Genomic DNA, 14,625 nt, shown 5'->3' with positions numbered 1-14,625 from the left:
ATATCATAATATCTAGCTTGTAAATTACAAATTTTCTTTACAAATAATTTGATTTAAAAAGGAATGCCAAAATTCCATACCAGTTTTGGATGAAGAGACGACTAGGGTTTGTTTGAGATTCGCTTATTTTACTGAACCTGAAATTTTTTTGCTGAAAGTACTGAAAATAAAGGTAAAAATTAGCTGAAATAGTACAGCGGGACTCATAAATAGTATTAAAAAGTGCAATAAGGATGAAGAGACGACTAAGATTTGTTTGAGATTCGCTTATTTTACTGAAACTGAAAACTTTTTGTTGAAAGTACTGTAGATAAAGATAAAATTTAGCTGAAATAGTATAGCGGGACCCATAAATAGTATAAAAAAATGTAATAAAACTCATAAATAATAGCAAAAATAAACTAAATAGTAAAATAAGTTGACAAAAAATAAATTACTCCAACACAACTTAAAAATAAAAAAGGGCCGGGGCTGCTTCAAACGTACAATACACGGAAGCAGGGTTCTGTGTGTTTCACTTGACGGTTGCTGGCCCCCCCCCCCACCCCCCCCCCGGTAGAGGACAGCGATGGAAATAAACAAGAAAGCAAGGGCAAAATCGGTAAAAATTAGCGAAACCGTAGACGAATAGTATAAACCAACTCCTTGGCCCATTTTTTGATTTTTTTGTTTTGTTTTTCTGTACTATATAAGCAGTAGTTGCCTGAAGAAAGAGAGAGAAATTCAGTAATTCTCACACACAAAAAACCTCTTTGGCTCTCTCTCTAGTCTCTATACCCTTCTTCTCCACATCCACAACACCTCTCTATCTTCCTCTCTGATGTTTAGGGTTTTTCTTTTCAAGGTAGCATAGGAGTTTCAGACTAGTAGCTAGGTAAGAGAGAGAAAGAGAAGTGAGTATAGGAAGCTAAGGAAGGTTTTGTTTTGGTTTTGAGTTTGTGCAATGGCGACCGCACCAGTGAAGTCTCAGCCACTTCACAACTTCGCGCTCCCCTTTTTGAAATGGGGAGGAAAGAGCCACACCAACAGCACAACCCGTTGCCGACGCACGGTTTCTCCTGCTTCGTCCGAACCCGACTCCGACTACCACCACGACTCGGACCCGCCGTCTAGGGTCGGATCCCGGTCCGCTCGCAACCGATTCGGATTCTCTCCTTGCTCTTTCAACAACAACAACAACAGCAACAAGCAGGCGGCAGAGCATTCGGGGGCCGATGACGTGGCGGATGTGGAAGCAGCGGCGGAGGCGGAGGAAGGGGTGCAGAAGCCGTGGAAGTTGAGGCCGAGGAAGGCGGTGCAGAGGAGCGCGATGGTGGAGATCGAGAGTACGACGACGGTGCTTGCGATTCCAGCTCCACAGGCGCAGAACGAGAATCCGAAGTCGATGAGGCTGAGAGGAGATCAGTCGCAGAGTACGGAGACGAAGAAGAAGAAGGAGAAGAACAAGTTCTGGATCGCACTCTCTAAGGAAGAAATTGAGGAAGACGTTTTCATCATGACTGGCTCCCGCCCAGCTCGCCGCCCCAGAAAACGGCCCAAGAATGTCCAGAAACAGCTCGACGTATTTAACACTTTAAAACTCTCTCTCTCTCTCTTTCTGTGTTTTGATTTCTTGGTTTGGTGGCTGAGTCTTTTTTTTTTTGAATGGTTTTGATTTTCAGAGTGTTTTTCCGGGGTTGTGGCTGGTGGGGACCACGGCCGATTCTTACCGGCTGGCCGAAGCTCCGGCGAAGGTTCTGTCTCTTTCTATCTCATGCTTTTTTTATTTTAGTTTTACTATGAAGTTGGTTTTCTTGGTTTTTTTTTTTTGGTGTTTGGATGCTAATGGTTTTTGTATCTATCTTATTGCAGAGGTAGATATGCTCACAGCTCATGCTTGCTTACTTAAATTCCTCATACAAAGGTTTGTTCACTCTTTCTCCTTCTCTGTGTGTGTGTGTGAAAGTTTCTTCAATTCTTTTGGAAATTTTCTGGGTTTATGTTTGTTATGGGAGTTGATGGTTTGATGATGGGCCTTGCAGGGGTAGATATGACACAGACAGAAAAAAAATTGTGATTTTCTGAAAGCTTGGTAAGGTTAGAGAAAGAAATTGCGCCTGCGAAGTTGACACCTCGATTTGAGGTATAATGCCTTGAATTTTGTATAAAAAAAAGGGAAATGAAGATGTCAATAGAAGAAAATGAACAAAGAAAAAGAAAAGAAATGCCTAATTTCTTTGCCTTTTTCTTTTCTTTATTTTTATTCTGTATTTGGTGCAGGCTTTAGTTGGTAGTTTTAAGTTGTAAACATGAACATATAGTGGAATGAATAGCGTGAATTTTAGTGCTTTTTTCTTAAAAATTGTAAAGCGTTCTGAATGATGGAATTTTGATTTTGGGAGATTTGTGCTTTTGTTTGAAGAAATTCTGATTATGTTGGTTTATTTACGATATTTGACAGGCTTCCCTACATCGTTGGGGGGCAGAGAGTATCAAGGGTGTAGTTTTTTTGCAGAACCGTTATTCCCATACAAGATTTATTATTGCAGGCACTGCTTGCTTCCTTGGTTCTCGAAGAGCCATCTCCCTTTCAATTGGGCTTCATCAAAAACAAGAGGTTGAATATTTATATGTTGACTGACTGCATTCCTCTTTTCTATTCTTTCATATTTCATGTTGGTAATCACATAATTCACATCCACTTTTAACATTGATTGGAAGTATTCTGAGCAATAATAAGAGTTTAAAATTGGTCAAAGGATTAACATTTCAGGCATATATTGGGTTTAAAGAATTCTGATGTTTAGGAAGGTTGGAAAATTATTATTAAATTTTCTATAGATTTCTGTTCTAGTTTTTGTACATTTATCATGCTGGGGATGGCATCTTCCAGGGGTAGTATTTTTTTTATAAAACTTCTAGGCTTGAATCTGGTAAGTACTGTTTCCTGATTAGGATTTCAAGTTTCTGAGTAAGCAATTATATATATATTTTAAGTTTAGAGTAAATAAATGCTCATTAGTTTTATCAACCTAATGGTATTTACGTTTTTCTTGATTAATATGGTTTTTTGGTCCATATTTTACCCTTGAAGCTGTTAACTATTGTCTACATGCTTGATTTTCTCGCTATTACAATTTTACCAAGCAAGATGCTAGCTAGCTGCTGCTAGTATATGATGGTAACATTTAAAACTTGAAGACTTGGTTCTAAGTTCATGTGTCACCATTGAACATCATCTTCATTGGTTTCCTTCCTGGCTGACTTCCTTGAACGAAGTTTCAGCTTTTTTTTTGGGGGGGTTGGGGGTGGTCTTTTATCTGCAAAATATTGCCTTTCTACCTAGTTTCTTACCCGTCCCCAGTCAAAATATCCAACCTCAAAATATCCATGGTTGGATATGATGCCGTGTATGTTGGCCTCTTTTTGCCCGAGTTACCTGCAATGGTGAACTAACCGTTGTGCCATATAGATTGTATGTATAGTGATGCCAGATTGTAGATTGCATTTGACTGGTGAAATACATAATTTCACCAATTAAATCCTCATGTGGAGAAACGTTCTATACATACATACATATATATATATATATATATATATATATGTATGTATGTATATATACACCTGAATTTGGTAAGTTAAGATCTGATGGTTGAAATATTTAACTCTATGCTTATTCATTTTTCTTAGGTGATGCGTTCTTCCCAGTCTCCTTCGTTAATAATTCACAGCACTTACCTTTTTCCAGCCAGTCCTAAGATAATAACACAATTAATCTGGAATATTTGCCCCGGTCTCCTCATTCTTTTTTTCCAAGTTTGATATCAAATACCATTTATTAAGTCTCTACCTGAATCCTGTCTTTGTTAAGTCACATTTATTGGAAATTCAGTTGTGATTCCTATTGGCCTGGTCTTGCTGTTTACACCAAACACGATAAGTTTAGAAACTTATGACAGTGACTTCGTCTATTAAAATGATGATATGTTTCCTTTTTCTATTGCTCTTCTTTCTAACAATGTTGATTCATTTGCATTCAGCAATAGAAATGAAAGCATCTGGAATTAATCGTTATTTCTAGACAATCATGCTTATCTCAAAGTTGGAAATCTCATTCTGAATAGCCCTGATGAATTGGAGCAAGCAATTCCATCACAGACTTGAGACGCAAGCTTGGGAACCTAGGTTTTGAACTTGTGGAATCACCCTTGCTCATGCAAGGTAATGAATATACACATTGTTATATGACTAAAAAAGTGATTTTCGCATGAATTATTTCTAGCTCAAGTTATCTCATTCATGGTGTTTCATGATATTTGTTTGATTATGTTCTTGTGGTGGGGGGGTTGTATTGATTTTTTAAGTGTGGGTATTTGTATGATTATCAGTTTTCACTTGATGAATTCATTAAGGTCTCAATAAGCTCCTGCTGGATAATTGCCAATATTACATTCTCAAGGGAATATAATATATGCCTTGCTTCCATTCTATCTAACTTGAGAAAATAACCAAAGATAGAGAAAGTGCAGGGAATGACTTTTTATTAGTTCGACTCATGAAGCTCATCATATTCTCGCATCAGTCTTAAACCGGGTGACCATAATGGTCCAGTATAGGAACCTTTTTTTCAAAAAAGAAAAAACCTCTCAAGTGATGGGAATGAGCATTGCCAGTGTATATTGTCATTGACCTCCCTATTTTTTGAGGGTCTATTGGTTTAAAGGTCTAGTTAACGGGTGTTTTGAAAATTTTTTAATACCACTTTTACAAGAAATATAAAAAATTGTTGAAAAAATAGTTATTACTATTTTTTTTTTAAGATAAAAAGTTTTTAAAAATATTTTCTTTGAACTTTTTCCAATCAATTGGATGCGGGATCCATGCTACAGTCTACAGCACCTTGGCAAGGTGAAGACGAACCTAACGGATCTTTGAAGAGATATTTTTATCTTTACCGTTTTTTAAAAGATTCTGTCATGCTCGGAGTGATACGTCTTACCCGCTGCCCCTACCCAAAATCTCAATTGGGCCCAAAGATAAATTGAATGGCCAGCGTAGTGCAAATTGCTTTTCTGTATTTGTATTAAAAAAAAAAAAAAAAATTTGCTTTTGTGTATTCAACTATTCATTGGGTCAGAAAAATCATGATGTCACCATTGGTGAAATTCGTCTCGGGTTGATTGCTTAGTTGAAAGACGATATACGATTATCAAATCAGCACCGGCTTGCTTGACAGTTATCTGCGCATGACTGGAAGATTAGATTATTTCTGGCAAGAAAAGACTAATATAAAGTAAAAAGGGGTGGATATACATTATTATTATTATTATTATTATTATTATTAGAGTAAAATATAAACTTTAACAAAAATTTGTTTTTTGTCACTAATCTTTAAAAATTTCTTTTTTGATTCCTAAACTTTGTAAAGAGTTTTTTCAAATAGTTTAGAGACAAAAAATAGGGATAAAAAAGAAATTTTTTTAATAGTTTACAGATGGAAAACAAATTTTTAGTAAAGTCTAGGGATATAAATAAAACATTTTCAATAATTTAGGGATGAAAGATGAAGTTGTCAATAATATAGAGATGAAAAATGATTTTCTTAATATTTAGGAATGAAGAACAAATTTTTGATAAAATTTAAAGATCAAAATAGTATTTAACCCTATTATTATTATTATTATTTATTTTTTTTTTTTTTTAAGAAAGTTTTGTCATGATGAGGCTCCCAAAAGGCCAAGAGGGGTCTTTTCTTGGTAGTCTTTGGATTCGTTTGGATATAGCTGAAAAAACATTGTAACAAAATAATTTTTAAATGTGTGAATAGTATCATGGGACCCATTTTAAATAAAAATATTACTGAAAAGTGAAGTTTGTGGGCCTCGTGAACAGTGCACTGTTCACGGGGAAAAGTCAACAATCACAACTTTGAAAAAAAAAGGGGGAAAATGCTAAAAACGCTGAATGCGTTTAAGCTATCCAAACCACACCTAAATGTATTTACCACTTTTTTTTTTTTATATATATATATTTAGATTTAATAATTAAAAAAAAAATCTTAACTAGTTTTACAAATGAAAAATGAAAGGGCTAACTTCTAAAAACTCTTTATTTATTTATTTTTTTAAGTGGAGGAAGGGAGAATCTTAATTATATAAATGACTAATACTAGTGTATTTTATAGCTTATAAATGTATTTCATACAAAATTATTTGAATACATAATTTTTGAAGAAAATTTATCAATTTATTTTTATTATAATTCTTAATGAGGATATTGTTGATGCATGAATTTTACACAGTCAATTTGGAATTCAAACACTTGCAAAAAGAAGAGATGAGATTGAAGGAACCATCAGGGTTAACCCCAGTGGGGCGAAGTCTGAATTAGTATCCATAGTGTTTTTTATTTATTTATTTATTTTTTTTGATGATTAGTATTTTTAAGGGTGTATTATTTATTTACATCATATATAAATTTATTCAGTTCGGGACATGTCATTATTATTTTATTGTAACTTTTTATTTTTAATCTCTCAGTCCTTTAAACACTATCTTACAAAAACATATAATTAAATCTCCATTATTTAGTTATTCCTTTAAGCACTAAAATAAATTTAATATTTTGAGTCTTAATAAGTGTTTGTGTATCTTACGATCTACAATACGATACGATACGCCAAACAAAAATAATAATAATCAATTTACGATACGATTCACATTTTGACAACTATGTTTTGAGTCTCAATGAAATATTGATAAACAATTGAAAACTTAGGTAAATAAAAATATTTATGCAATTCTATATGTTACACATTACTTATAGATCATAAGCGGGGGAAAATCCAATGAAACGAATTAATCTAGAGATTTTCTTTGTTAAAAAGTAGTAAATTGTTTGTTTGTTTGTGTGTTTTTTTTTAAGAAGATGAGTAAAAAAATTTTTATTGAAAACTTTATTTTTGTTTTTGATTTTCTTAAGGGTGTCATGGAAACAATAAAATCTCACAAGTTAGATGTCAACCTACCATAAGTACCAGATCCCCTACAACTCAAAGTAAGGGTGGTCTAAAAATATTATGAGATTTTGTTGTAATCTTAAAATTTTTCTATTTCTATTTGAACCACTTATTTAGGGTGTTACGCCAATTGACCAATTCTTTTTCTTGGGGATCCGTTATTTTCAGGGGCCAATTTCTAAATATTGAGGCATAATCCTTTTTTTTTTTTGGTAAACTGGAATAAAAATCAACTAACAACCTGGAAAAGGCCCAGGACAAAGCCTGCTACAAGAAACACCGTGACTATCAGCCTCTACAAGGGAGACTAAATCCACAGGACTATCAGCCTCTATAATCCTTATAGAGTACAGAAATACACTATAACAAAAAAAAAAGGGGGAGTACATGGCTCCACAAAATCTATGTACTTGGACCTGCCATCTTAGCTTTTTAGTGCCTGACGAGTGACGACCCATATTTCAGCTCTTGTAGTTGTAGTACAACCTATATAACAATATGAAAATCCGATTAATCATTGTCAATACTCAATTGTGATCCTGGATTATGACACTGACTCTGGAAAGGTCAGGATTGCCTCTGGAGGCTGGAATCATCATCCGTATTTAGCTTAAGAATGTTTAAGGTCCAGAGGAGTTTAATGGATCCATGCATGAGTTTTCTTTAAAGTTCACGTTAAAAAAAAGTAAAAAAAACAGTAAATTTTGTTGCATTTTGAATTGAAGGTTATCATTTCTCTGTATAGCTTATTTATGGTAATTCATATTGTCTTGATGGTCGTCATTTCTTTGTTGGACTTGTATATGCTGGAAAAAGAGTTCAGCATCTAGAGGTCAGAATTGATGTCATGTCAAACTTCTCTACCCCAATAGCAGTTACGAAGTGATTTTTTATTTATTTTTTCATTTTTAAATAGACGTAGCTATTATGAGATTTACCAAACAATAAGACCTACTATGTAAGATTTTATTTTTTTGCCGGAACTTGTAAGATTGCACTTGTTAAATATTAATTATTATATATTTCATGTTAAATATGCTTGAATAGATGCGGAAGAGAGAAGCATAAAATAAGAATACAAGAACATTAGAGTTACATGGTTCAGCCTTATGGCTTACGTTCACGGAGAAAATCCTTAAGGATTACATCTTTAATACATAAGAGTGTAATACAAAACTTAAACTTATGATACAATAAACTATAACATGAGTATATATAATAGACTAAACATTAGATTAATAGACTTTTAGTACAAGTAGGAAATTTAATTTGCATACAAAATAGAATTAAACTTGGGTCTATACTAATGGACTAATATATCTTTAACCTCACCAATATTGAATTTGACATCTATAGTTGACCTGTTATGTAGCCGTGGTTGGGTATGGATCAGAATTTCTAATTCTAATACTAATAATGACACACAAATAAAGAGTCTCTCTGAAAGTGAGTTTTTTTTTTTTTTTGATTTGACTGAAAGAAGATTATATGAAAGAAGAAAGCTATATTTTCATTTGTTGGTTCTTTTTATAAGTGAATCGCATCTCTTATATAGAAAATAGGAGAAAGAAGCCAAGTTACAAAGTAGATAGTAACAATGAATAAAAGAAGACAACTAGTACATCGCTATCCTGGATGAATAGTTACATAAATACATACGTGTCTTGGATGAATAGTTACATAATAGGTGTCATGACTCATGAGTAAAATTTTACCAAAAAAAAAAGGACTCATGAGTAATTATATACATTAGTGCATAGCTGTCCTAACTCTCAAAAATATATAGGTTTTGGGCTTTGTTGTTTGCAAGAGTTTACCAAGCTTCTCGAGTACTACTCCTATGGGTGAAACCAGGTCTTCTAATTAGGAGGCAAATTTGTTGCAGGTTGTGTGCGGTAACTTAGCCATTGATGCGTTTGTTTGTTTATTTATTTATTATTTTTTGTGACTCTGATGCGTGTTGTTAGGTAAAGACTATTATTTTGTTTGAAATTTTTTAAAATGTTAGGATGTTTGTTTTGGATAAAATTGATTGATTAGACTTAATTTTTTTTTAATTTAATTATTGGTAATTTTTGTTGTTGGGTTAATTTTTTTTGAACTTGTATATTTTGTTTAAAATCTAAATTTATAGAATTTTTATGATCTTTGAAAAGAAGAAAATGCAAGAGCCGCAATTTAAAAAAAAAAATTATTGATGTAGTGAGTGGTTATTGGTAAGTAAAAAAATGGTGTAAGTGGTAAGTTTAGATGCGAACCAATAAAAATTTTCTACTTCAATAGTTTGTAAAATTATTGTAAAAAAAATTTGTGCCTATAACATCACTCTTAAGAGAATTAATGATATTATTAAGGGTGCAAAATATAATTTTATAGAACAAAATTGCTAAAATTAATACATAGTATATATTCTAATATTTAAAAAAAAAAAAAAATTGGCCCCCAAGTCAAAGGCTGGTCCCTGCTAGTACCATATCAACGGCAAAAAAAAAAAGAAGAAGTGTTTTGCCATTCTAAGGAATATTGTAATTTATTGTTAGTGTGAGTTTTAAGTTTTAACAAAAAAAATGATTTGTGGTAAGACTAATAGCTTTAATAAAGCCTTATAATTGAGCAATTTGGGTTGTCGATAGATCCCAAAATGACATATTATTGAATAATCGAATTCTTTCCCCCACTCCCCCTCAAAAAAGAAGAAGAAGAGTAAAAGACTTAATACTTGGTGGGCTGTATCAGTAGAAAACTTTATGTGAAGATAGTTTTATTGTATTTTTTTTTTTTTTTTTTTTTTTTTTGTGTTTGGTAGTATTAAGAAAAAAAAAGTCTGAGAAAAACTATTTCTTAGTTTCTCTTATTTAATTTGACATAAGATTGAGTTGTTTTCATTAAAATTTTCTGAAAAACAACTTTATCTCATGTCAAGCTAAATAAGAAAAGTTAAAAGATAATTTTCTATTTCATTTTAAGGTTGCCACCAAACGTTAGAAAATAAAATAGTTTAAAAAAAAATGTTTTATGAAAAATAATTTATTTTCCAAAAAAAAATGGTAATGTGGAAACAAATTGAGTGTCAAGTGCATAGCAAAAACACAGTGTTGGATGAATGATGTGGTGGTTTCAAAGTTGTCTGTCAAGGGATAAACTGTAACAGGGTGGCTTACCCTGATCTCAATATTCTAGAGAATAATCTGTCTAATAATATTGTCCTCTAACAATTATTTGGGCCTGGTTGGGTATTGAATTTGAGGGTCTAATAAATATTTGGTTCAAATTGTTGCAGTTTTGGCCCTTGCTAATTTAATTTTAAAGGGAACATGCTAACAAGTGCCTTTAGGGTATTGGTTAACATTCCATCTTAGGAAAGTTTTAACACTACTTTTATGAAAAATGAAAAAAAAAACCGTCAAAACATTAATTGTTTTTTTTTTCTTTATAAAAACTTTCTTTAAATGGATTATTAACCAATGTCCTAAGAGCATTCGTTAGTATTTCCCAATTTTAAATACAGTTCAAAATTCGTACAAATGATCACACAATCGTTTGCCCAACTTGTTTTGTATTTAAAATTTACGTTCTACGTCACAGCAATTGGTTGGACAATGATTTTACAATGCTTTCATTTCCAATGAATACTGAATTATTATATCCAAATAAGTTATGTACAAGATTAAAACTTAAATATAGAATTGTTATGTTTGAAGGAAAGTGATACTTATCAAGGACAGAAAGGCATGAAATTTATATTTTGTGCCAGACATGAATTCCAACTACTGCTAATGAAAATCAAGCCGTATAATTTACCAAGCCAAAACCATGAGAGTAATGTAAAAGCTGTGAATATTATTTTGAATTATTTAAAATAAATTATAGTAATGACCGGGTTGCTAAAATTCATTTCAGCAATAATTGACAGTATGGTCTACAATACAAATTTCAAGAGTCTTCAACACTGCTGTTGTAAGTGACATTGATGATAGATGTGGCTATGGAGTGAGGGCTGCTCAAATCAACTCTGATTTGAATAAGAAGATTCATGGGCGTGTGTTAAGAGTGTGGAAATTCTGGAATGGAAAGAGAGAAAATGGATTCGGAAAAGAAAGATTAGTTACTTCGAGGGTAACCACCTCCTTAGCAAGGGAAGAACTTAAAGAAAGGAAGAAGAGGAACTTAGAAAGAAATAGGAAGAGTAGGTTGGTTAATTCTCTAGATAATCCCTCATTCAACATCACAAATCTCCTCTTATACAATTCAATCCCATTTCCTGCTAAAACTACCCAATCAATGCAACTAACTAACTGTGTACAGCAACTACTAACTGACTAACAAAATTCAACTAATTAACTGAATACAACTCAGCACGGCCACTACTCAATTAACAATGCTAATCATACAATGTTTATCAAATATCTAGTTTCCTAACATTACTCCCCCTATTAGAACATCTTGCCCACAAGATGAAGAAACTACTGCTAAAGAAGAAACAGATCCTCCCTAGTAGCATCTTCAAGTGGACCTCCTTGCCATTGTATAAGAAGCTGAGTAATAGTTCTCCTCCGGAGCTGATGAGACCTGGTTTGAAGCACAACCACTAGTTCAAGAGTGAGAATGCCTTGAGAATTGACAGAAGGTAGCATAGGAATGGAAATGTTGTGATTGCCCAACTTAGCTTTTAAGCAAGACACATAGAATATAAGGTGAATGGCAGACTTAGCTGGGAGATCCAACCTGTAAGCTACCTCACCAAGCCTTTCCAAGATCTTGTAAGGACCAAAAAACCGAGGGGAAAGCTTGTTAGAACTCTTATATGTAGTAGATTGCTGTTTATAAGGTAGATTGCTGTTTATAAGGTTGCAACCTGAGGTAAACCCAATCTCCAACATTTAAAACCCTTTCAATCTTGTGTAGGCCACTTTGCTACTTCATCCTAGCTTGAGCAACCACCAGATTTTGCTTAAGCAAGGTAAGAATCTACTATCGAGAATGTAGAATGGAGTCCACTGTAGCCACCTGAGTGGTACCACGGACATAGTCAACTAATTGAGGAGGACTAAAACCATACAGTGCTTCATATGGAGTCATCTTGGTGGTAGTATGATAGTTAGTGTTGAACTAATACTCAACTAAATACAACCACTCATCCCATTTAGTAGGCCTATCACTAGAGAAGGACCTCAAATAATGCTTTAAGCTTTTGTTCACCACCTTAGTTTGTCCATCTAATTAAGGGTGATAGGCAGAGGACATAGCAAGCTGAACACCTTGGAGTTTGAATAACTTAGCTTAAAACTTAGCAATAAACACTGGATCTCTATTAGACACAATGGAAGTAGGCATGCCATGTAACTTGAGGACATGTTGAGCAAATAAAGTAGCAACTTTAACAGCAAAATAGGGATGAGACAACCCCATGAAATGAACATATTTGGTTAACCTATCCACCACTACCATAACCACATCCATTCTGTGTGACTTACGTAAGCCCATCATAAAATCCATACTTACTGTAGACCAAGGCTTATCAAGTATGGACAAGGGTTGTAGCAATCCTGTAGGATGACAAGTCTCATATTTCATTTATTAACAAACCCCACACTTCCTTATATGCTTCTTCAAATCTGCCCTCATACCAACCCAATGAAAGTCCTTTTTAATCTATGGAAAGACTTAAGAAATCCTGAATGGCCTCCCAAGGGACAGTTATGAACCTGCTGAAGGACTTTAAACTTCAAACCACAAGGACTTAGATATACCCTGCCCTTATACAAAATCAACCCATTATGCAAAGAAAAGAATTTGGGGCCATTAGAACCATCTTGTAACTGTTGGAACAATAATTGCACAGCTGGATCAGATTGATAACTAGCTTTGAGTTCATCAATCCAAGTGAGACAAGGAAAAGAGATCAAACATAATGAAGAAGTGATAGGTCTGTTAGTGAATTGGTCAACAAAAGTAGATTTTGATCTTCTGGACAAGGCATCAACAACTCTATTCTCACACGCTTGCTTATATTCTACCATAAACAAGTAACCCAAAAGCTTAGTTAACCACTTTTTTTGAGTAGGAGTAGCAATTCTTTGCTTTAAAATTTAGTTTAAACTTTGTTAATCAGTCTTGATGATGAAAGGTCTTCCCAAAAGATAAGGCCTCCATTTATGCACAATAGTGACCAAAGCAAGTAACTCCTTCTCATAAGTTGACAATTGTAAAGCTTTCCCTTTGAGCAATTGACTATGAAAGGCAATAGGCCTTTGATTCTACATCAAGACAACCCCTAAACCTAAGCCTGAAGCATCACATTCAATAGTAAAAGGTTTGTTGGATGAATTCAGGTAGTGCCAACAAAGGATGTTGGCTAACTGTAACCTTAAGTTGTTGGAAGGCAGTTTTAGCCTGATCAGACCAAACAAAGGAGTTTTTCTTTAAAAGTGCAGTGAGTGGAGCAGCTATTTGGCCATAATGCTGAATAAACTTTCTGTAGTAACCTGTTAAGCCTAAGAATCCCTTCAAAGTTTTGACAGATGTAGGAGAAGGCCATGACAGCATGGCAGCAATCTTACTAGGATCAATACTCACACCCTGGCCAGAAATTATGTGACCAAGGTATTCCACCTCTGGACTACCAAATACACACCTGCTTCTTTTAGCATACAACTGATGGTTCAACAGCAACCCCAACACAGTTTTGAAATGTTGGAGATGTAGCTCAAAGGTTGAACTGAAGATAAGTATATCATCGAAGAAAACCAGCATAAACTTCCTTACATAAGGTTTGAATACATCATTCATTAAGGATTGAAAAGTTGATGGAGCATTGGTCAACCCAAAGGGCATAAGCAAGAACTCATAGCGTCCATCATGTGTCCTGAAAGTAGTCTTATGGATATCCTCCTCTCTTATATGAATCTGGTGATAATCAGACCTTAAATGCAACTTAGAAAAGATTGTAGAACCAGCTAGCTCATCCAGTAACTCATCAACCACTGGTATAGGAAACTAATCCTTAATTGTAGCCTGGTTCAAAGCCCTATAGTCAATGCACATCCTCCAAGAGCCATCGGCTTTCCTCACTAACAACACTGGAGTAGAAAATGGACTCTGACTAGGTCTAATAGAACCAACTTCTAACAACTCAGTGACTGTCTTCTCAATCTCAGTTTTTTAGAAATGAGATACCTATAAGGCCTTTGATAGATAGGGGCAGTACCTTCCTTTAAAAGAATCTAATGTTCATGATCTTTACAAGGAGGTAAACTAGTAGGTGTGGCATATACTGAGGCTGATTCAGTCAAAAGCTGCTCAATTGCAGAGTCACAAGGCTGAAGAGAGGTAGTAACAGACACTAAGGACACAATATGCAACATAATGCCCTTCCTCACAAGTTTTTTTTTTTTAAATTGTTTCCCTTCTTGTAAAGTGGGATCAATAAGGTGCAATCCTACTAACGTTATTGTGGTCTCAAATTGCTGAAACTTCATAGACATGGCCATAAAATCCCACTGAATTACACCAAGGGTTCTAAGCCATTGAGTGCCTAAAACCAACTCATAGTCTCCTAAGGGCAAAACATTCAAATCTACTGCAAAAACATGCCCTTGCATAGTAACTCTAACATTTGCATATGCACC

The 14,625-nt window shown here is 34.1% G+C and overlaps 1 protein-coding gene across 2 annotated transcripts; it reads left to right on the top strand.

Moving 5' to 3' along the window:
* Positions 1–706: 706 nt before the first annotated feature.
* Positions 707–4,275, top strand: LOC115972179. Of its 2 annotated transcripts, XR_004087420.1 has the most exons (5): positions 707–1,561; positions 1,662–1,733; positions 1,852–1,903; positions 2,022–2,122; positions 2,441–4,275. XR_004087420.1 is itself a non-coding variant. In XM_031092360.1 (4 exons), the coding sequence occupies exons 1-3, from the start codon at positions 944–946 to the stop codon at positions 1,855–1,857; spliced, it is 696 nt and encodes a 231-aa protein (XP_030948220.1). In that variant the 5' UTR covers positions 707–943; the 3' UTR covers positions 1,858–1,903; positions 2,022–2,380. The 2 variants fall into 2 exon arrangements, 1 of the variants encoding a protein (XP_030948220.1); XM_031092360.1 differs by lacking the exon at positions 2,441–4,275 and having other exon boundaries at positions 2,022–2,380.
* Positions 4,276–14,625: the final 10,350 nt, after the last annotated feature.

The sequence above is a fragment of the Quercus lobata genome, chromosome 12 (genome assembly GCF_001633185.2).
Source record: "Quercus lobata isolate SW786 chromosome 12, ValleyOak3.0 Primary Assembly, whole genome shotgun sequence".
NCBI lineage: Eukaryota > Viridiplantae > Streptophyta > Magnoliopsida > Fagales > Fagaceae > Quercus > Quercus lobata.
This window is presented reverse-complemented; position numbering and strand designations above follow the sequence as displayed.

Excerpts from the sequence above, each read along its gene's own strand:
- LOC115972179 (XM_031092360.1), top strand. The coding sequence starts at position 944 with ATGGCGACCGCACCAGTGAAGTCTCAGCCACTTCACAACTTCGCGCTC. Across the intron at positions 1,562-1,661 it reads ATGTCCAGAAACAGCTCGAC|AGTGTTTTTCCGGGGTTGTG; the intron begins GTATTTAACACT and ends TTTGATTTTCAG.